Source organism: Somniosus microcephalus, chromosome 9 (assembly GCF_052327205.1).
Source record: "Somniosus microcephalus isolate GS21.2 chromosome 9, FLI_Smic_1.0, whole genome shotgun sequence".
Classification (NCBI taxonomy): Eukaryota; Metazoa; Chordata; class Chondrichthyes; order Squaliformes; family Somniosidae; genus Somniosus; species Somniosus microcephalus.
In genome coordinates, this window is record NC_140995.1 from 65,900,852 (window position 1) to 65,922,683 (window position 21,832).

Consider the following 21,832-nt stretch of genomic DNA (forward strand, 5'->3'; position numbering starts at 1 on the left):
GCATGTCTATTTCCTTGATTGCTTGAGTAAACAGCCTTGGAGGTTAGTGTAAACAAAGTCATTGTCCTTGTGGTCAGACTGAAACCGCAGTCTCAAGTGGTTAATCCTTTGTGTAAACATTGTAGCAGTTTCTGTCGATTGTCTCTGCAGGGAGGGGAACTCCCTGAACTGCCTTGATTGGCAGTTTGACTGCTCCATTGAACCTTTTTCACAGACACAGCAGGCTGCCTTTTCAAGTCCTTGTCTTCTGCCAATGGTCTGGTGGCCATTTTGATCCCTGGATTTTTAAAGCTATATTACCCAGGTATTCTTTAATCAAAAAAATCAATCTTCGGAACAGTAGGAAATTTCAAAATTATTGCGAAATCCCTACACTAGGTGTGAAATTAAACCTTCTCAATAGCAGTTGGACAAAACATTGAAGGTATTTGAAATCAGAAAATGTAGCTTAACTTCCATGTGCCTTAACTAATGTCAAAAATGCTAGTGGTACCAATAGTGATTTGTATTGGTCACAGGCTCATGTTTTTCTGTAAAATATATCTAGAGGGCTGGAATGGAAACTGACTATGAACAGTCAGGGAGTAACTTTTGGATGTGAAAGCTGAACCACATTTAAAGAATGATGACGACCACATCTGCATCTGCTAATCTCATATCCTCATTTATTCAAACTTCACATATAGCAGAATTAAATTAAAGTAATACATTAAAAGGAGGTGGGGCTGTATGTGGATTATTGTAGAGGCCAGCTTCAAGCCAAAGTGCTTGTCACCTTGGGTTATCAGATTAAGTCAGTGATGCTTTATCAAATCACGAGGCCAATTTTCCTCTGCTTTGCACCCAGGGAAAAATAATAATTTGTTATGATTGGTGTGATTTAATTGATTCCCTTAGTGCGGCCTAATCCCTGCATTGCGGGAGGAGTTAATATTGGCCCAGAAATTCGGGTCTCCACGGGTGAGTACACACGGGGTACTCACCTGTGGGTCCGATGGAAGTGCCGGTTTCCTGCATGCACTGCGCATGCGCGGGAAACCGGCACTTCCGTTCCCCTGAATGAAGAGGTTCAGAGGTCGAACGCGTGCGCGGGGGAGGCAGCGCGTGCGCAACAAACTTAATTTTTTTTTACAGGTTTCTCCGGATTCGTAAGCCTGCAGAATTTAGAAATATAAAAAGCAGGCGTAAGGCCTGCTTTTTACAAGGTAAGTGGTGAATTAATTAAAATTAAAACATTTTTTCCACAGGTTTATTATTTTTAAATACTTTAAAGCAAGGTAAGTTTATTTGTAGCCTCGTTAGAATATAAAATTATTTGTTTCAAAAATTTAAATTATTGTTTAAAATAGTTATTTAATGTAATTTATAGTTTATTTAAAAAATGTGATGTTTTTAAAAAATGTATTTGAAGGTTTAGTGCTATTTTGGGACCGTAGTATTTATAAGTCTTGACAGCTCTTCTTGTCAGACTTATGAATGGAGCATTCCCTGCTCCGATTGGCTGCCCATAGCCCATGTGATCCCAGGGGTCGCATCGAACTAACTGCGCCCCTGGGATACGCAAGCAGTGCGCGCCAGCAGCTGGACCAGGCCCCGGATTGGAATTTCACGGGGCCCTACAGCTCAACGGCTGGCGCGCAAGGTAAGTGCAGATCGGGGGCTTACACCCGCGGGAAGCCCCCGACCCGAATTTCTGGGCCAATAACATTCTTTCCTATTTGTTCAAACTTTAGATATAAAGTAATACTCTGTCATCAAATAAAGAAGCCCACCTAGGATACAGCCTCTAAGACCTCGGTACTAAGCCTGCTTTATATAAGAGCTCATTCTCAAACACATACTTGCTCTTTTTCCCCCATCATCACCAGTTGTCTTTATAGACACAATGGCCTCAGTTTTTATGGCGGGCGGGAACGATGTGCGTGAGCCTGGTGCCTGGCGGCTCACTCAGGGAGTTCGGGTATGTGGAGGCCCTGCTAATCTTAATGGCAGGGCCTTATTGAAATAAAAGTTCCCAGAATCCCACCCGTCACCTGGCCAAATTCACGACCTGGCCAGTAGACGGGAAACGGTAATTTGGTGGCAGGAGGCCGCACCTGAGGACTCAGTCAGTGGGAGGAGGGGTCTTGAGGGCTGTCAGAGATCGGGGGAGGCCAGGGCTGGGGCATTGAGGGCGACCGAAGGTCATGACGAGGCCCAGGGACTCTTTCGGTGTCTGGGGGGAAAACTCCTGCTCCTCTTGGTCCACAAGAAGTTCTAACAGGTAATTTTTACCCTGGCCTCTTCTGGCCAGTCGGCTCCTGTCGTGGTTCTGCTGCTGGGCTGCAGACAGTGCATGACTTTCCCTGACTACAGGTTAATATTATGTCGGAGCGCCAATGAAGTCATCTTGCAGCGACTTTTGAATATTACCGAACAAAAAACTAATGATCACATGCTTAAAAATGTCACTTGACCCAGCATCTACAGCCTTTAGGGAGAGAGAGTAACAGAATTCCACTGCCCTTTTTTGAGAAAGTGTTTCCTGAATTCACTCATAAATGGTCTAGTTCTAATTTTAAGATTGTGCCTCCTTGTTCTGGATTACCCTACCAGAGGAAATAGCTTCTCTGTATCTACTCTATTGAATCCCTTTGTTGGCCCAGTAATTCCGGGCACAACGCGTGAGTAAGGACGGGGTACTCACGCGTGTGCCCGGAGGAATTGCCGGTTTTCAGCATGCACAGCGCATGCGCTGAAAACCGGCATTTCCTGTCCTCTGATCCAAAGGGTTAAGAGGCAGAACGTGCGCGACTGCACAGGCAGCGCGTGCGCAGTAAAATTCCTTTTTTTTTCAGAGTTGCGCGCATGTAAAGGCCTCCGGTCTTTACGCGTGGAAAAACAAGACGTAAGTATTTAGTTTTTCAGGTAAGTGGGCTTTTAGTACAATGTAGAAATTTTTTTTCCACAGGTTTGTTATTTTTAAAGAATTTACAGGATGGTAAGTTTAGTTTTAGACCCTATTTTTAAAAAATTTATTTTTTTCAAAAAATTGATTAATTGTTTAAAACATTTTTTTACACTTATTTATAGTTAATATAATCAGTGGGTTGTTTTTTAAAATTTTATTTAAAGTTATAGGCCTAGAAATTCACTTGGGCGCGGGCAGCTCGCTCGCGCCCAAAAGTTAGCGCTGGGCGGGGAGGCATTAGCGCACGCCGTATATTCGTCTTCTGCGCCCCAATTCGGAAGCGGGCGCTATACCAGGGTGTGCCCACCTCCGTTTGGGGCGCTGCAACTGAATATCGGCGCGCTAGTTGCCGCAGCGCCACCCGATGCGGTGCGGCAGGCTGCGGTACTGCAGGCCTCCTCCTTCTCTTAAGGGGGAGGTGCCTGCAACGGCCGGAGCCCCGATCGCGAGTGCCGGCAAAAGAGCCCGGCACAATGGAGAAGTGCCGGGCTCCACGGAAACCAGCCGGCAATGCCGTGGGGGGGGTGGAGGAGGCCGGGGAAGGAGGTGCGGGCAGGCGGCTGCCGAAAAAGCGGCCGGCCGCACCTTCCACTTTAAAGCGCCCCACTATGGCAGCAGGACGGCCCTGTTTTCTGGTCGCTGTTTGCGCCTGCTTCGGAGGAGGCGGCCGCAAATAAACATGGGGATCGGCGCGGTTTCGGGGCGTTACGGGCCACCGCGCACACCGATGACGTCATCGGTCCCGGCGCAGCACTAACGGCTACCGCCGCCAATACCGCTGCACTCAATTTCCGCGCTACCACCCCGCCGGCGCAAAAGACCTCTTTAGGCGCTAAGTGGGCGCAAGGCCCACTGAATTTCTAGGCCATAGTGTTTTGGCAGCCCATACTTTTCATGAGTTTGACAGCTCTTACTGTCAAACTCATGAATGAGTTTCCCCTCCCCTGATTGGCTGCACAGTGCTCACCTGATCCCAGCCGGCACATCGCACTAACTACGCCGCTGGATCAGGTAAGCACATCGCGCCGACATCTGAACCGGGCTTGTGACAGGAAATGCAAGCAGGCCCGGGCTTCAGATGTCGGCGCGCAGGGTGAGTGCACATCGGGGGCTTGCACGCGCGGCAAGCCCCCGATCCTAATTTCAGGGCCATTGTTTTAAACACCTCGATTAGATCACCCTTCAACCTTCTGAACTCAAGGGAATAAAAACCAAGTTTATGCAACCTGTCCTTATAATGTAATCCTTCAAGCCCTGGTATCCTATTGAATCTGCGCTGTACCCCCTCCAAGGCCAATATATCTTTCCTGAGGTTCGGTACCCAAAACGGAACACAGCACTCCAGTTGGGGTCTTACCAAGACTCTGTACAACTGAAGCATCACTTTCTCCCCTTTATATTCGACCCCCTTGAGATAAGGGCCAACATTCCATTAGCCTTTTTGATTACTTTTTGTACCTGTGCACGAACTTTTAGTGATCTGTGCACATGGACACCCAAATCCTTTTGCCTTCCATCTCTCACAATTAAGAAAATATGCTGATTTGTCTTTCTTAGATTCAAAGTGGATCTCACACTTCCTCACATTGAAATGCATTTGCCATAGTTTTGCCCACTCACTTAATTTGTCACTTTCCCTTTGAAACTTCCTGATCCCATCTACACAACATAATGTCCCTCCCAACTTAGTGTCATCTGCAAACTATGATATGCAACTTTCTATTACATATATATATTACATATAAATCCCAGTACAGATCCCTGGGGACATCACTTGTCACATCTCACCAAACAGAGAACATTCCCTTTATCTCTGCCTCCTACCTCCCAATCAATTACCAACCCATGTCACAAGGTTATCTCATATTCTATGCGCATTAATTTATTATGGTAATAATCTTTGATGCAGAACCTTGTTAAATGCTGCTGGAAGTCCATATAGACAACATAGACACTCCCCTATCCACCATGCTTGTGACCTCCTCAAAAAAAATTCATTAGATTAAACAGATGTACCCTTCACAAATCCATACTGATTCTCTTTGATCAGCTCATACTTGTCCAAGTGCTCAGTCACTCTGCAGGGAATTTTAACATTGAAGAACGTGTTAGGTGCAGGTTGGGGGGGGTGTTTAGGTGCGGGTTGGGGGGTGGTGGGGTGGGGGGTTAAATTCAGCGAAAATGTCAGGGCATCCGGAAAACGGCTCCAACGTGCCAACTTCCGGGTTAACTCAGGCACGTTCAGCTGCATGTGTGTAATTCCCTCCGGAGAGGCGGGTTAACGATTTGAATATTTAAATCAGTGGATTGCAATGATATTTCAACCAGCATTTAAATTTAACAGAGCATGCACGGTTTTCATGGGTTTCTGAAAGTCGCCATTGAAACCAAGGCGAAAAGAGAGCAGCAATTCATGGGGCTCATTAATAGTCAGGCAAATACAGCAATATTATACTCAGTGTTCACAGCTGCTTTCTTACCTCCCACTGGGAAAGTGTTTGTTCAGAGTACTTGTGGTGAGAGGCTAATTTGACCACTTTGGTGGTGTAGAGACACAAGATCAGGATGGCTGCCTTAGATTGGACCTCGGACGAGGAGCAAGATAACCATCAGCACCAGCAACAGCTTTCTGTGGAAAGACCTGTAGGTGGTAAAAAAAAATTCGTTCCAGAATGTGGGCGTCGCTGACAAGGCCGGCATTTATTGCCCATCCCCAATATCCCTCGAGAAGGTGGTCGTGAGCCACCTTCTTGAACCGCTGTAGTCCGTGTGGCGAAAGTACTCCCACAGTGCTGTTAGAGAGGGAGTTCCAGGAACTTGACCCAGCAACGATGAAGGATCGGCGATATATTTCCAAGTCAGGATGGTGTGTAACTTGGAGGGGAACTTGCAGGTGAAGGTGTTCCCATGCGCCTGCTGCTCTTGTCCATGTAGGTGGTAGAAGTTGCGGGTTTGGGAGGTGCTGCCGAAGAAGCCGTGGCAAGTTGCTGCAGTGCATCTTATAGATGGTACACACTGCAGCCATGGTATGCCGCTGGTGTAGGGAGTGAATGTTTAAGGTGGTGGATGGTGTGCCAATCAAGCGGGCTCCTTTGTCCTAGATGGTGTTGAGCTTCTTGAGTGTTGTTGGAGCTGCACTCATCCAGGCAAGTGGAGAGTATTCCATCGCACTCCTGACTTGTGCCTTGTAGATGGTGGAAAGGCTTTGGGGAGTCAGGAGGCGAGACACTCGCTGCAGGATACCCAGCCTCTGACCCGCTCTTGTTGCAACACTATTTATGTGGCTGGTCCAGTTAAGTTTCTGGTCAATGGTGATCCTCCCAGGATGTTAATGGTGTGGGATTCGGAGATGGTAATGCCGTTGAATATCAAGGGGAGGTGGTTAAATCCTCGCTTGTTGGAGATGGTCATTGCCTGGCACTTGTGTGGCGCGAATGTTACTCGCCACTTATCAGCCCAAGCCTGAATGTCGTCCAGGCCTTGCTACATACAGGCATGGACTGCTTCATTATCTGAGGAATTACAAATGGAACTGATCGCTGTGCAGTCATCAGCAAACATCCCCAGTTCTGACCTTATGCTGGAGGGAAGGTTATTGATGAAGCAGTTGAAGATGATTGGGCCTAGGACACTGCCCTGAGGAACTCCTGCAGCGATATCCTGGGGCTGAGATGATTGACCTCCAACAACCACAGCCATCTTCCTTTGTGCTAGTTATGACTCCAGCCAGTGGAGAATTTTCCCCTGATTCCCATTGACTTCAATTTTACTAGGGCTTCTTGATGCCACACTTGGTCAAATGCTGCCTTGATGTCAAGGGCAGGTACTCTCTCCTCACCTCTGGAATTCAGCTCTTTTGTCCATGTTTGGACCAAGGCTGTAATGAGGTCTGGAGCTGAGTGGTCCTGGCAGAACCGAAATTGAGCATCGGTGAGCACCTTCTCCATAGATGGAAGATTAAAGCATCCCCACCATGTGACTGTGGAGCTCCTAATCAGACCCTGGAGCACATCATTGAGCACTGCCCTCAGAGGAAATTTGCAGGCAGCCTACAAGGTATCCACATTGTTAAACTGGAAGCTTTGGCCTTAATATCCAACTTAGATATTGACATTTGATTTGCTTTGCTACTACGATACAAAAGAAGAAGATGATGAGCATGTTTTTGGTGAGTAAGTGCTGCTTGATAGCATTGTTGACAACACCTTCTATCACTTTGCTGATGATTGAGAGTAGACTGATGGGGCGGTAATTTGCCGGGTTAGATTTGTCCTGCTTTTTGTGGACAGGACATACCTGGGCAGTTTTCCATTTTGTTGGGTAGATGCCAGTGTTGTAGCTGTACTGGAACAGCTTGGCTAGTGGCACGGCTAGTTCTGGAGCACAAGTCTTCAGCACGACAGTCGGATGTTGTCGGGGCTGTATTCAGAGTGCTCAGCCCTTTCTTGATATTACGTGGAGTGAATTGAATTGGCTGAAGACTGGCTTCTATGATGGTGGGGACCTCAGGAGGAAACTGAGATGAATCATCTACTCGGCACTTCTGGCTTAAGATGGTTGCGAATGCTTCCGGCTTGTCTTTTGCACTCACGTGCTGGGCTCTGCCATCATTGAGGATGGGGATGTTCATGGAGCCTACTCCTCCCGTTAATTGTTTAATGGTCCACCACCATTCATGACTGGATGTGGCAGGACTGCAGAGCATTGATCTGATCGCTTAGCTCTGTCTTCAGCATGCTGTTTCTGCTGTTTAGCATGTATGTAGTCCTGTGTTGTAGCTTCACCAGGTTGGCACTTCATTTTTAGTTATGTCTGGTGCTGCTCCTGGCATGCTCTTCTGCACTCCTCATTGAACCAGGGTTGGTCCCCTAGCTTGATGGTAATGGTTGAGTGAGGGATATGCCGGGCCATGAGATTACAGATTGTGGTGGTATACAATTCTCCTGCTGCTGATGGCTCGCAGCACCTCATGGATGCCCAGTTTTGAGCTGCTAGATCTGTTCTGAATCTATCCCATTTAGCACAGTGGTAGTGCCACATATCACGATGGAGAGTGTCCTCAGTGTGAAGATGAGACTTCGTCTCCACAATGACTGTGTGGTGGTCACTGTTACCAATACTGTCATGGACAGATGCATCTGTGACAGGTAGATTGGTGAGGACGAGGTAAAGTAGGTTTTTCCCTCATGTTGGTTCTCTCACCACCTGTCGCAGGCCCAGACTGGCAGCTATGTCCTTCGGCCAGCTCGGTCAGTAGTGGTGCTAGCGAACCACTCTTGCTAATGGACATTGAAGTCCCCCACCCAGAGCACATTCTGTGCCCTTGCTACTCTCAGTGCTTCTCGAAGTGATGTTCAACATGGAGTATTACTGATTCATCAGCTGAGGGAGGACAGTAGGTGGTAATCAGCAGGAGTTTTTCTTGCCCATGTTTAACTTGATGCCATGAGATTTCATGGGGTCCGGAGTCAATGTCGAGGACTCCCTGGGCCACTCCCACCCGACTGTATACCACTGTGCTGCCACCCCTGGTGGGTCTGTCCTGCCGGTGGGACAGGACATACCCAGGGATAGTGATGGAGGAGTCTGGGACGCTGGCTGAAAGGTATGATTCTGTGAGTGTGACTATGTCAGGCTTTGTGGCAGTTCCAGCAGGCCTGCTGTGCAGGTCCCATAATACTGAAATGAGTAAAATCGGTCCTACTTCAAATTTCCTGAATTTGTGCATCTGCTTTGAAGCAGGCAAGTCCTGCTCAGTGAGACCTTTCAAAGCTCGTTAGTTTTTTTGATACCTTTCTAAAATTGTATTTTTGCTGGTAACATTTAGAAGATCATGCACTCATCATTTTGCATTTATCTTTTGGGGTCCTTGGTCCTGCCTTTTAGCACAATTCTAACTTTTGTTATATTTCAAGTACCAAATAGTTGCAGCAATCCAGTTTGCACCCAGGAAGGATGGACCTAACTATGTCAACTCTCTTACTGTTACATGATCTGCATGAGGAGGACTGCTTTTGATGGGATATCATCAGCAGATCCAAAGACACATCACATGCTCAGTGTACATAAGAACAGGAGTAGACCATTCTACTGGTCTCACTAGATGTAACTCCTATCCAGCTATCCAGTCAGCTAAACACTCATTCAAATAACTCCTCGAGAAGCCTGATGCTGTTTTGAAGCTTTACTTGAATAAAAGTGTGAAACTGTAAACAAAGACAAAGTATGTTTTGAACACAGAGGTAAGTACTATACATTAGATGTTACATAAGATGCAAAAACATGTTTATGAAAACAGAATAGACTGCTTAACACAGATAAGTAGGTAACTGTATAAGTAAATAGCACTGAAGTTAACCCTCAGTAGCTAGCAGCTAATAAACTTCTTATTGACAAAGTATTGTCAAAATACTATACCGACAAGGTTGTTATTATGTTACCAAACAAGGATACTCACAGACATTGCGTCTTGCCTAGCGTATAAGGAAGGATGGAGGAGGATAGAAAACAAGCTGCCACACTTGGACCTTGTTCGCAACTGAGAAAACACTTCCTCGAATACTACTTCCTATGCAGACAGGAAGAAGGTCAAATAACACGCTGCTATACAATAACTACCACTAGGGGCGCTACCTACATCTAACAAGTCCAGAACACTCCCCGTCTGAGGTCGTTAATGACCCCACATAAGCCTAACTACTTGTCACTGGAGTCCTCTGGCGACAAAAGAAGGACCACCTCAGAGACAGGCGAAGAGAAGACCTTTGCTGTTCCTTCTTTGACGACTTTCAAGTCCACCTTTCTCACTCTCCCGTCCTGGCTGGGAAGGGACTTCATGATGATAGCCATAGGCCAGTCATTCCTTTTTGCCTGACTGTCCTTCATCAAGACAACATCTCCTTCTTTGAGATCTGGCCTCTTGTCCTGCCACTTGTGTCAGCTCTGCAGTGTGTTGAGATACAACGCCACCTGCCCTAAAATGTGTCTGCAAGACTCTGAACCTGTTTCCATTCTTGCTTGAAGAGTTCTCTTTTCCCAAACTCCCCTGGAGGATAAGGGGTAACACCTGTCTTCTGGGTCAAAAGCATAGCCGGAGTGAGGATGAGGGGCGATTCCGGGTCTGAAGATACGTTGGACCCTGTTGTTCACGCAGACGTAGAACCACCTAGTTTGGTTATGGATGTAACCTAGCACCACTTTGCTGTCTGTATAATACTTGATGCTGTCGAACTTCAGATCCATCTCCTCCACTATGAACTCTGCAATCTCAACTGCTAATACTGCTGTGCACAGTTCCAATCTGGGTATGGTGAGGTCTGGCTGGGGTGCCAACATGGCCTTTCCAAAGATGAAGCCGACTTTGCTTTGTCCATCTTGAGTGGTGACCTTCAGATAAGCCACACCTGCGATGGCCTTAGCGGATGCGTCTACAAAGACACAAAGCTCCTTGAATTGGACATTTGAGGGAGAGAAGGATGTATAGGAGCGAGGTATTTGGATCTCCTGTAAGTCTTGAAGTGAGCCTCTCCATCTATTCCACTCTGCTTCCATCTCTTCAGGGAGGGGTGAATCCCACTCTTCAGCGCGTGTGGAGAGTTCCCTGAGGAGCAGCCTGCCTTGTATGGTGACAGGGGCTAAGAAGCCGAGAGGGTTGTATAGGCTGTTGACTGCAGAGAGCACTCCTCTACGTGTGAAGGGTTTCTTGTCATCTAAGGCTTGGAACGTGAACGTGTCTTTTGCTATGTTCCAAGACACTCCTAGGCTACGCTGTAGGGGGAGGTCATCAGTGAAGATGTCTAGATCCTTGACATCCTTCGCACAATCTTCAGGGGGAATGCCTCCATCACTGCTGGTCTGTTAGAGGCTATTTTGTGTAGCCTGAGTTTGGATAGTGCAAGTAGTTCCTGAGCTCGCCCAAGGGCACTGATGACCTCTGCTTCGGCAGGGAATGACTTCAGTGCATCGTCAACGTAGAACTCTCATTCGATGTACCCTCTCACATCACTGCCAAAGTTATCTTCTTCTTCCTTGGCAGCCCTCCTTAGTCCGTATATGGCGACAGCAGGGGACGGGCTATTGCTGAAGACATGGACACGCATTCTGTAGTCCACAATGTCACTGCTGGGGTCGTTGTTGCGATACCACAGGAAGCAGAGGAAGTCTCTGTGGTCTTCTCTCACCACAAAGCAGTGAAACATGTGCTGGATATCGGCAGTGATGGCGATGGGCTCTTTCCTGAATCTCATGAGTACCCCCAAGAGGCTGTTGTTGAGATCGGGCCCTGTGAGGAGTACGTCGTTGAGAGAGACTCCCTGATATGGTGCACTGGAATCAAACACCACGCGGATCTGTTCTGGCTTTTTGGGGTGATAGACTCCGAAGGAGGGGAGGTACCAACACTCTTGGCCTTCCTGGAGTGGAGGAGCTAGCTCTGCATGATCGTTGACAAGCATTTTCTCGACAAGCTCTAGGAAGTGTGCTTTCATCTTTGGCTTCTTCTCTAGTGTGCGACGGAGTGAGTTAAGACGATTATAGGCATACTCCCTGTTGTTCGGCAGCCATCGCCTGGGGTTCTGGCAGGGTAAGGGTTCAACCCAGCTGTTAGAGCTGTCACGAGAGACCTCATTGTCCATAATCTGGAGGAATCTCATGTCGTCGATCGATGGAGCAAGTTTGTGGTCACTGGCGGTGCGATAGAAGACTGACTGACCCAGGTTCTCTCCAGTGAGCATCATCTGTGTGCTGTCTGTGGAGATCAGTGCTGGGGGGTTCTGAGGCTGGGCCATATGACTGAACTTCTCTCACTCAGATCTGACTACTGTATGGGGTAAGGTAGCTTGGACGACCATTCTCCAAGATGGAAGTCTTGAGTGTGCTCACCTGAGATGGCTTGTGAGCACCCCTGAGGCACATGTCTCCAACAACGACCCAGCCGAGGTCTAGCCTTTGAGCAAAAGGGGCATCATGTGGACCGTTGATCTGTTTCCTTACCTTATGTACCCTCAGGATGTCCCTGCCCAATAACAGCAGTATGTCTGCGTCTGGATCAAGAGGTGGGATCTCGTCTGCAATGCGTCTCAGATGATTGTGGTGATGAGCTGCATTCGGAGTGGGAATCTCAGAACGGTTGTCGGGGACTTGATTACATTCGATGAGTGTAGGAAGGGGGGAGACTAATCTTCCCATCAGCTGACTCAACAACATAACCACAGGCACTCCTGCCGGCTGTCTCTGAAAGTCCAGCACACGTCTTCAGCGTGTAAGGCGACGGACTTCCTTTGACCTTGAAGATGTCGAAGAACTCGGATCTTGCTAGAGAACAGTTACTTTGTTCATCTAGTATGGCATACATCTTTTCAGATTCCTGGCGACGTCCTACAGGGTACACATTAACGAGGCATATCTTGGAGCATGCTCTTGCGCTCACTCCTTCTCCACACACCTCGGTGCGCTTGGATGTAATCTCCAGATAGGCGGCTCCCTCTCCCTCCCCACTGTGCTCTGAGGCAGGAGGAGACGACTCTGACTTCCAAGGAGCTGGGCCTGGGTGGAGTGCTGAAATGTGCCGATCACTTTCACATTCTGTGCATTTTGCATCTACCTTGCAGTTCTTAGCGAGATGGTTCGTGGAGGAGCAGCACTTGAAACATATGGAGTTCTCTTTGAGGTACTGTTTGCGGTCTTCCAGGGACTTCTCTCTGAAGCCTCTACATTTATTTAATGGATGGGGCTTGTTGTGGACGGGGCATTGTTTGCTCATATCCTTGGATTTCTTCTGATCCCCTGTGTTCTCGGTTGAAGACACTTGCGTTTTGTGGACAGATATTGGTGTCTTTCCATGTCTGTCGAACTTGCCTCTTCTGGCAAGTGCTGTGTGGGAGGAGAAGAAGTTGAAGCTGGGGTCTGTCCTGGTTTTGGCATCTCTACGGATGAAGTTGGCAAACACAGAGAATGGAGGGAAGGTAACGTTGTGCTCTAGCTTGAACCTTGACCCGAATGAAGTCCACTTCTCCTGCAGATTGAATGGAAGCTTCTCAATGATGGGGCTTACCCCTCTGAAAGTGTCTAATTATGATAGGCCAGGTAGGTAGCCATCCTGCTTTGCAGCTTCGAGTTACAACAGCAGATCTCCAAGGTCTGGAAGTTTCTGGGGTTCCTTATTTGTCAACTTCGGAAAGTTCTCCAACCTGGCAAAGAGAGCCCTTTCAATGGCTTCAGGCAAGCCGTAGCTTTCTTCCAGCCTCACCCAAGCCATCATCAACCCAGCTGGCGGATGCCTCACATTGACTGCCATTATCCTGCGCGCCTGTTCGGCGGACTCCGGGCCGAGCCATTTGGTAAGGAGTTCGAGCTCTTCTCCTGCCGACAGGTCTAGGCCCGATATGGTGCCGTGGAAGGAGGACTTCCAGGCCCAATAATTCTCTGGTTTATCATCAAACGTGGTTAACCCTGTCGTCACCAGCTGGCTGCGTGCAAGATATTTGACAAGGTCGTAGGTTGTGGGGCCTATACCGTGGTCGCCTTGAGTAGGGGCTCTGATGGGGGTCTTGAGGAAATGAGAGGGGGTCTGCTGCTGAGTTTCTCTCTTCAGCGCTCCATTCCTCTGCTCATTGTCCTCTGTTTCATGGGGGAGGATCCTGTGACTTGGGGCACGCAGTCCAATTTGAACTTGGTTGGTGACATGGGGCATGTTATATGGTGTGGTTGAGTCTGTAGAGATGTGTGGGTCTTCATCTCTCTCTCTCATAAACTGTGTGTCAGCTTGGTCGCTCACATAGTCTGTGGTGCGCTGTAGTTGACTCTGACGCGGAATGGGAATTGGAACTTTGTTTGCTGACTCAGGATCAGCTTCCATTAAAACCGCCTCCAATATTTGTGCCTCAGCTAATGCAGCATCTTTCTCTTTTTCTTCCTGCAGGGCGTCTAATGTGGCTTGGAGACGGGCCCGTTCAACTTTTATTTCCATTTCTTTCTTGGCATAAGCTGCTCTGGCTTGGGCTGCTTCTGCTTTGGCCCATGCTCTGGCGATGGCCATACTAGCCCTAGAACCAGCTGATGACCGTGAACCGGCTGATGACCTAGAACCGGCTGATGATTTGTAGTAACAAGAGCTTATAGACAGATTGTCACATTCTCCAGTTTCATCTAACTGTTTGAAGTCTTCTACTTGCTGAGTAGCATTTTCGGTATTACCTTCTGCCATGATGATGTGAGGTAAGTGTGGTGTACAAGGTGAAGACTTAAGCTGGCTATGTCGTGATGGCTTACTCTGCACCTAGATGACTGCCACTTAACTCTTGAGTCCTTGCTGCTCCACGTGGAGGGTCTCCTCTCTTCACAGCTAGCCGTATTGCTGCCTTTTCACTGTACTGGTCTCACTAGATGTAACTCCTATCCAGCTATCCAGTCAGCTAAATACTCATTCAAATAGCTCCTCGAGAAGCCGGATGCTGTTTTGAAGCTTTACTTGAATAAAAGTGTGAAACTGTAAACAAAGACAAAGTATGTTTTGAACACAGAGGTAAGTACTATACATTAGATGTTACATAAGATGCAAAAACATGTTTATGTAAACAGAATAGACTGCTTAACACAGATCCTAGTGCGAGCAAGCACTGAGTGTGAGTCATCAAAGAGTGCTGTGAGTTTGGGGAAGTGTGAGTTAGGGTAAGTGGGGTGTTAGGTGCTCTTTTCAAACTTTAACTCTGTGGGTTGCAGTTAATAAGGCCTTTCTGGTGCAGAATGACTGTTGGTAAACCATTTAACTGGTGTAACTAGAGGGATTGATTTAATTTAAATCCAATTAATTAAAGGGGGTACTAGCATCTAAAATCGGGCAGAGGGTGTCCATAACTAACGATAAAAAATTTAAATAATTACATAGAATGGAGCAGGTGATGTGTTACTGTTGCGAGATGTGGGAGCCGGTGAACCCCATTGAGGCTCACGGTGATTACGTCTGTGACAAGTGTCTGCTGCTACAGGAACTCCAGCTCCGTGTTGATGAGCTGGAGTCTGAGCTTGTAATAAGGGAACATCTATAATTATGGGGGATTTTAACTATCATATTAATTGGACAAATCAAATTGGGCAGGGCTGCCTTGAGGATGAGTTCATTGAGTGTATTAGGGATGGGTTTCTTGAGCAGTATGTAACTGAACCGACCAGGGGGCAAGCAACCTTAGATCTCGTCCTGTGTAACGAGACAGGATTAATTAAAAATGTCCTAGTAAAGGATCCCCTTGGAATGAGTGACCATAACATGGTTGAATTCCATATTCAATTAGAGGGTGAGAAGGTTGGATCTCAAACAAGCGTGCTAAGCTTGAATAAAGGAGACTATGAAGGTATGAGAGCGGAATTGAATAGAGTGGATTGGGAAAATAGATTAAAGGGTAAGACGATACATGATCAGTGGTGTACATTTAAGGAGTTATTTTAGAACTTGCAAAAAAAAAATATTCCACTGAGAAGAAAAGGGTGTAAAAGAAAAGACAGCCATCCGTGGCTAAGTAAAGAAATTAAGGATAGTATTCGACTAAAAACAAGGGCATATAAGGTAGCCAAATCTAGTGGGAGGATAGAGGATTGGGAAAACTTTAAAAGACAGCAAAAAATAACAAAAAGATTGATTAAGAAAGGGAAGATAGATTATGAAAGTAAATTAGCAAAAAATATAAAAACAGATAGTAAGAGTTTTTATAGTTATATAAAAGGAAAAAGGGTGGCTAAAGTTAATGTTGGTCCCTTAGAGGATGAGACCGGGAAATTAATGGTGGGAAATATGGAGATGGCAAAAACACTGAATGAATATTTTGTATCAGTCTTTACAGTAGAGGACACTAAGAATATCCCAACACTGGACAAACAGGGGGCTTTAGTGGGGGAGGAGCTAAACACGATCAAAATCACTAAGGAAGTGGTACTCGGTAAAATAATGGGACTCAAGGTGGATAAATCACCTGGACCTGATGGCTTACATCCTAGGGTCTTGAGGGAAGTGGCGGTAGGGATTGTGGATGCATTGGTAATAACTTTCCAAAACTCCCTGGACTCAGCAAAGGTCCCGGCAGACTGGAAAACTGCTAATGTAACACCCTTATTTAAAAAGGGCAGTAAACAGAAGGCTGGAAACTATAGACCGGTTAGCCTAACATCTGTGGTAGGTAAAATTTTGGAGTCCATTATTAAGGAGACAGTAACAGGACATTTGGATAATCATAATTTAATAGGACAAAGTCAGCATGGTTTTATGAAGGGGAAGTCATGTTTGACAAAATTGCTGGAGTTCTTTGAGGAAGCAACATATAGGGTGGATAAAGGGGAACCAGTGGACGTAGTGTATTTAGACTTCCAAAAGGCATTTGACAAGGTGCCACACAAAAGATTATTGCTTAAGATAAAAAATCACGGGATTGGGGGTAATATTCCGGCATGGATAGAGGATTGGCTATCTAACAGAAGGCAGAGAGTTGGGATAAATGGTTCATTCTCAGACTGGCAATCAGTAACTAGTGGTGTTCCGCAGGGGTCAGTGCTGGGTCCCCAACTCTTTACAATCTATATTAACGATTTGGAGGAGGGGACCGAGTGTAACATATCAAAGTTTGCAGATGATACTAAGATGGGAGGGAAAGTAATGAGTGAGGAGGACATAAAAAACCTGCAAGGGGACATAGACAGGCTAAGTAAGTGGGCAGAGCTTTGGCAGATGGAATACAATACTGGAAAGTGTGAGGTTATGCACTTTGGCAGGAAAAATCGTAGAGCAAGTTATTATCTTAATGGCAAGAAACTGGAAAGTACTGAAGTACAAAGGGATCTGGGGGTCCTGGTGCACGAAACTCAAAAGGTTAGTATGCAGGTGCAGCAAGTGATTAAGAAGGCCAATGGAATGTTGGCTTTCATTGCTAGGGGGATAGAATATAAAAATAGGGAGGTATTGCTTCAGTTGTACAAGGTATTGGTGAGACCGCACCTGGAATACTGCATACAGTTTTGGTGTCCATACTTAAGAAAAGACATACTTGCTCTCGAGTCAGTACAAAGAAGGTTCACTCGGTTAATCCCAGGGATGAGGGATGGACATATGAGGAGAGGTTGAGTAGATTGGGACTCTACTCATTGGAGTTCAGAAGAATGAGAGGCGATCTTATTGAAACATATAAGATTGTGAAGGGGTTGGATCGGGTGGATGCGGGGAGGATGTTCCCGATGATGGGTGAAACTAGAACTAGGGGGCATAGTCTTAGAATAAGGGGCTGCTCTTTCAAAACTGAGAAGAGGAGGAACTACTTCACTCAGAGGGTGGTAGGTCCATGGAATATGCTGCCCCAAAAAGCTGTAGAAGCTACATCATTACATAAATTTAAAACAGAAATAGACAGTTTCCTAGAAGTAAAAGGAATTAAGGGTTACGGGGAGCGGGCAGGAATTTGGACATGAGTCCAGGTTCGGATCGGACATGGCCCTGTGGGTAGCGGAGCGGGCCCAGGGGCCTTGTAGCCTGATCCTGCTGCTATTTCGTGTGTCTAATTCTGTTAGATTCAGGAGATGGTTCTGTGATAGCAGATTGGCAGTTAGGATCAGATCAGCCATGATCTTATTGAATGGCGGAGCAGGCTCGAGGGGCCGATTGGCCTACTCCTGCTCCTATTTCTTATGTTCTTATGTTCTTATAAGTAGGTAACTGTATAAGTAAATAGCAGTGAAGCTAACCCTCAGTAGCGAGCAGCTAATAAACTTCTTATTGACAAAGTATTGTCAAAATACTATACCGACAAGGTTGTTATTATGTTACCAAACAAGGATACTCACAGACATTGCGTCTTGCCTAGCGCATAAAGAAGGATGGAGGAGGATAGAAAACAAGCTGCCACACTTGAACCTTGTTCGCAACTGAGAAAACACTTCCTCGAATACTACTTCCTATGCAGACAGGAAGAAGGTCAAATAACTACAAATATACAATAACTACCACTAGGGGCGCTACCTACATCTAACAAGTCCAGAACAACCATGCAGCCCCTCAAGCCTGTTCCACCATTCAATTAGATCATGGCTGATCTGTATCTTAACTCTATCTCTCTGCCTTGGTTCCATATCCCTTAATGCCCTTAATACCTCCGGAGTACACCTCCGACCCGAAAAATAATATGAACCTACCTGCTGGCTCCGGGGCTTCAGAGTCTTTGGGTCCTGGGCCTGCAGGCGTACACCTGCGTAAAGGCCCATGGATCCCAGGGACGCAGGCGGTTTGTAAGTGTTCGTGGGATCATGTGGGCCAGGTCAACCAATTAGAAAGAGAATTCCTCAGAAGCTTATGCAAAATCCCCAAATAAATAAATAATTAACACAACTGAAATAAAAATAATGTTCCCATGTTTAAAAGTAATTAAAACATCCTTTAATTAAGCATTTAAAATAAAAATGTAATTTTTTGAGGAATAATTTTTAACATTTTTATCCGGACCAAAATGTACATAAACTAATTTTAAATGTTTTTGCATGTTTGATTCATTTTAAAATGTTTAATTTAACATTTATTTTAATCCTTACACCTTCTTTTATCAGGTGTAAGAGTTTCGTGGGCATTTGCTGGGCAGTATTTGGGCAAATAGTCCAACTCTGCTGCAGTGAAAGTGTTTTTGGGGCGCTTGCGAATGATCTGTCAGGGGGAACCTTGACAGATCGCAAGTTCCAGGTTTTCGATGGCCCTGCAAAATCTGGTTCATTGTGCTAGGTTTCCTATGAAGTAAAAGGCTGCATGCTAGACACCAATGCTAGGTCCAAGTCAGCATAACCTCTTGTTGGAAAGTGAATCACCATGATGACACAGTTAACAACTACGAAAGAGGAAATACCACAGTAATGGAAGCCAATTGCTTCATTGGCCCAGATTTAAATGGGAGGGCGGGAATGATCTGCACGAGCCACGAATCAGGGGATGGGAAGATGCCCCGGGCAAGGGAGATCCTAGGCTTCCTTGTGGGGCCAAGAGGAGCACTGCTGCTTCTACGAACCCACAAGGAAACATAACGTATGTTTAGGGGACGCTGCTACCCACAATTCAGCAGCCTGCACAATTTGTCTGGTGGGGAAGGCTTCACTGCTCCCTCGACATCATTGGGACCTGATCTGCATATTTAAAGCAGGACCCTGCTGCCTTCCACCGGCTGTCCTGCTCACCTGCTAAAAAGAGCAGGTTAATATCAGGACCAGGCGGGAAGGCCACGGGATCACAGGTGTAAATCGCTGCCTTTATTTTAACTGCCACCCCCCGTCCCCCGCCCACCCAAGCCCTCCGTCTGTTTTTTGGTAGGTGGGGGGAGGTAAAATCAGGGCCATTGTTTCATAGCCAACCCACAGGGTGACAGTCCTGCAGGCTGTAAATCCAGTGATAGCTGATTAAATTCTGTGATAATATTGATCAGAAAGACAAAAATCGAATTATTAGTAGATAGTGGACGTTAAATTGCAGCTACAAGAATTTCTCTTACTTAAGGATTACATCTGTCTGAAGAACTTTGAAGGAACTGATTCCAAATCTTGCCTGTGGGATGTTGCTAACCATTGCTTGAAAACATAAATCAGTCTGCCTCAATCTGTACTGTTGAGAGATTTTCCCCCTGGATGAATGCAGCTTTGTTTACTTATAGCTCTGTTAAAAAAATACAGTGTGCATTAAGAAATTTATAAAATTCAACTAAATGCGGAATTTGAATTTCATATCATCTAGGTTAAAAAGCTGCTTTGCCAACTGGAAGAGAGAGCGGAACATTATTTGCAGTTTTGTGGCGAGGAAACAAGTGCTGTAGAAAAATGGCAAAAACTTCAGCGTAACAAAGAGTAAGTACCCATTGAAAGAGATACCATATTCTAAATTTTCATTCAGCTAGAGGAATATCGGCAAATTGAGGTAAATGCACAAAGAACCAATTCTTTTTTCCTTTTGTTTCTCTTTCTCTCGGTTTCTGCCAAAGAACATTGGAATGTAGGTGCAAAAGTGTCTTTCAGCCCATGTGGCTTGATTCATCCTTTAAGGGTAAATTTTCCATGTAAATTCATGGACTGAAAATCTGGCCTGCTGTGTAATGGGCACATGATCATCTGCTCCAGTGTTCCAGTGTGCGCGCTCCGTATGTGCTGCTTTGCACTAGGAGCGCAAAAGTGGAAACTTACCACTTGGTCCACCTTTAGGAAATAATTTTGCTTCTTTATTTCTACCTTATAATAAGAAATAGGAACAGGAGTAGGCCATTTGCTCTTTGAGCCTGCTCCGCCATTCAATAAGATCATGGCTGATCTTCTACCACACGATCCTGACTTGGAAGTGTATCGCTGATCCTTCATCGTCGCTGGGTCAAAATCCTGGACCTCTCTCCCCAACAGCACTGTGGGAGTACTTCACCACACGGACTGCAGCGGTTCAAGAAGGCGGCTCAACCCCACCTTCTCAAGGGCAATTAGGGATGGGCATTAAATGCTGGCCTTGCCAGCAGCACCCACATCCCACGAACAAATTAAAAAAAAATCTCCACTTTCCTGCACTATCCCCATACCCTTAATATTCAAAAATCTGTCGATCTCTGTCTTGAATATACTCAATGACTGAGCCTCCACAGCCCTCTGGGGCAGAGAATTCCAAAGATTCACCACCCTCTGAGTGAAGAAATTTCTCCTCAACTCAGTCCTAAGTGGCCGACCTCTTATTCTGAGACTGTGACCTCTGGTTCTAGATTCCCCAACCAGGGGAAACATCCTCCCTGCATCTACCCTGTCAAACCCTGTAAGAATTTTGTATGTTTCAATGAGATCACCTCTCATTCTTCTAAACTCTAGAGAATATAGGCCTAGTCTACTCAATCTCTCCTCATAGGACAATCCCCCATCCCAGGAATCAGTCTGGTGAACCTTCGTTGCACTCCCTCTATGACAAGTATATCATTCCTTAGGTAAGGAGACCAGAAAACTGTACACAAAACCCAAGGTGTCGTCTCACCAGGGCCCTATATAATTGCAGTAAGACATCTTTACTCTTATACGCAAATCCTCTTGTAATAAAGGCCAACGTACCATTTGCTTTCCTAATTGCTTGCTGTACCTGCATGTTAACTTTCAGTAATTCGTGTACAAGGACACCCAGGTCCCTCTGAACACCAACATTTCCCAATCTCGCACCATTTAAAAAATACTTTGCTTTTCTATTTTTCCTACCAAAGTGGATAACTTCACATTTCTCCACATTTATTCCATTTGCCATGTTCTTGCCCACTTAGCCTGTCTATATCCCCTTGAAGCCTCCTTGCATCCTCCTCACAACTTACATTCCCACCCAGCTTTGTATCATCAGCTTAGCCCCGAACATCGGAGGTCCCTTGATCCTGACCTAAGTGCCCTCCGGAATCTCTGCCACTCCGTCCACTGCAGACACGTCCTTTATTCTCAATTTCAAGACCAACTCGATATGTATAAATCTTATCAACATTTTAATTGTACTTCAGGTCAATGGGATTACTTTTATCCTCTGCCAGTGAAGCCCATGAAAAAGTCTTGATGAACACGGATAAAAAACTGAGGAAAGCAAGAGTTGGGCTTATTTCAAACACGGTAGGTATGGAAGAAGATGTAGGTTAAAAATGTGGTTTGCAGGAAGTAATATTTACTTCAACAATGTGCCTGATAATCTATCAATGTTGTAGGTTAAACCGTTACTGGAAGAAGCAGCAGAAAAAGCCATGGAGCAATGGAACAGCAAAAAATCGCTCATCAACAGCATGGGTATATTCAACCCATATTTTAATGGCAGACATCCTGCTTACGAGGTATGTAACAGTCAATCAGCTGAATGTCAACTCCCCAAAATGGATGGATTAGGGTCGG

At 46.0% G+C, this 21,832-nt stretch overlaps 1 protein-coding gene across 1 annotated transcript in view; it reads left to right on the top strand.

Annotated features, from left to right (window-relative positions):
• The window catches only part of LOC147112444 (uncharacterized), a 154,214-nt gene that overhangs the window by 32,011 nt on the left and 100,371 nt on the right, over positions 1-21,832 (top strand). The window contains exons 6-8 of the mRNA XM_085998178.1: positions 19,689-19,798; positions 21,454-21,559; positions 21,652-21,827. Of these exons, the coding sequence (XP_085854304.1) occupies positions 19,689-19,798; positions 21,454-21,559; positions 21,652-21,827 (392 nt within the window). The remainder of the gene's footprint in view (positions 1-19,688; positions 19,799-21,453; positions 21,560-21,651; positions 21,828-21,832) is intronic.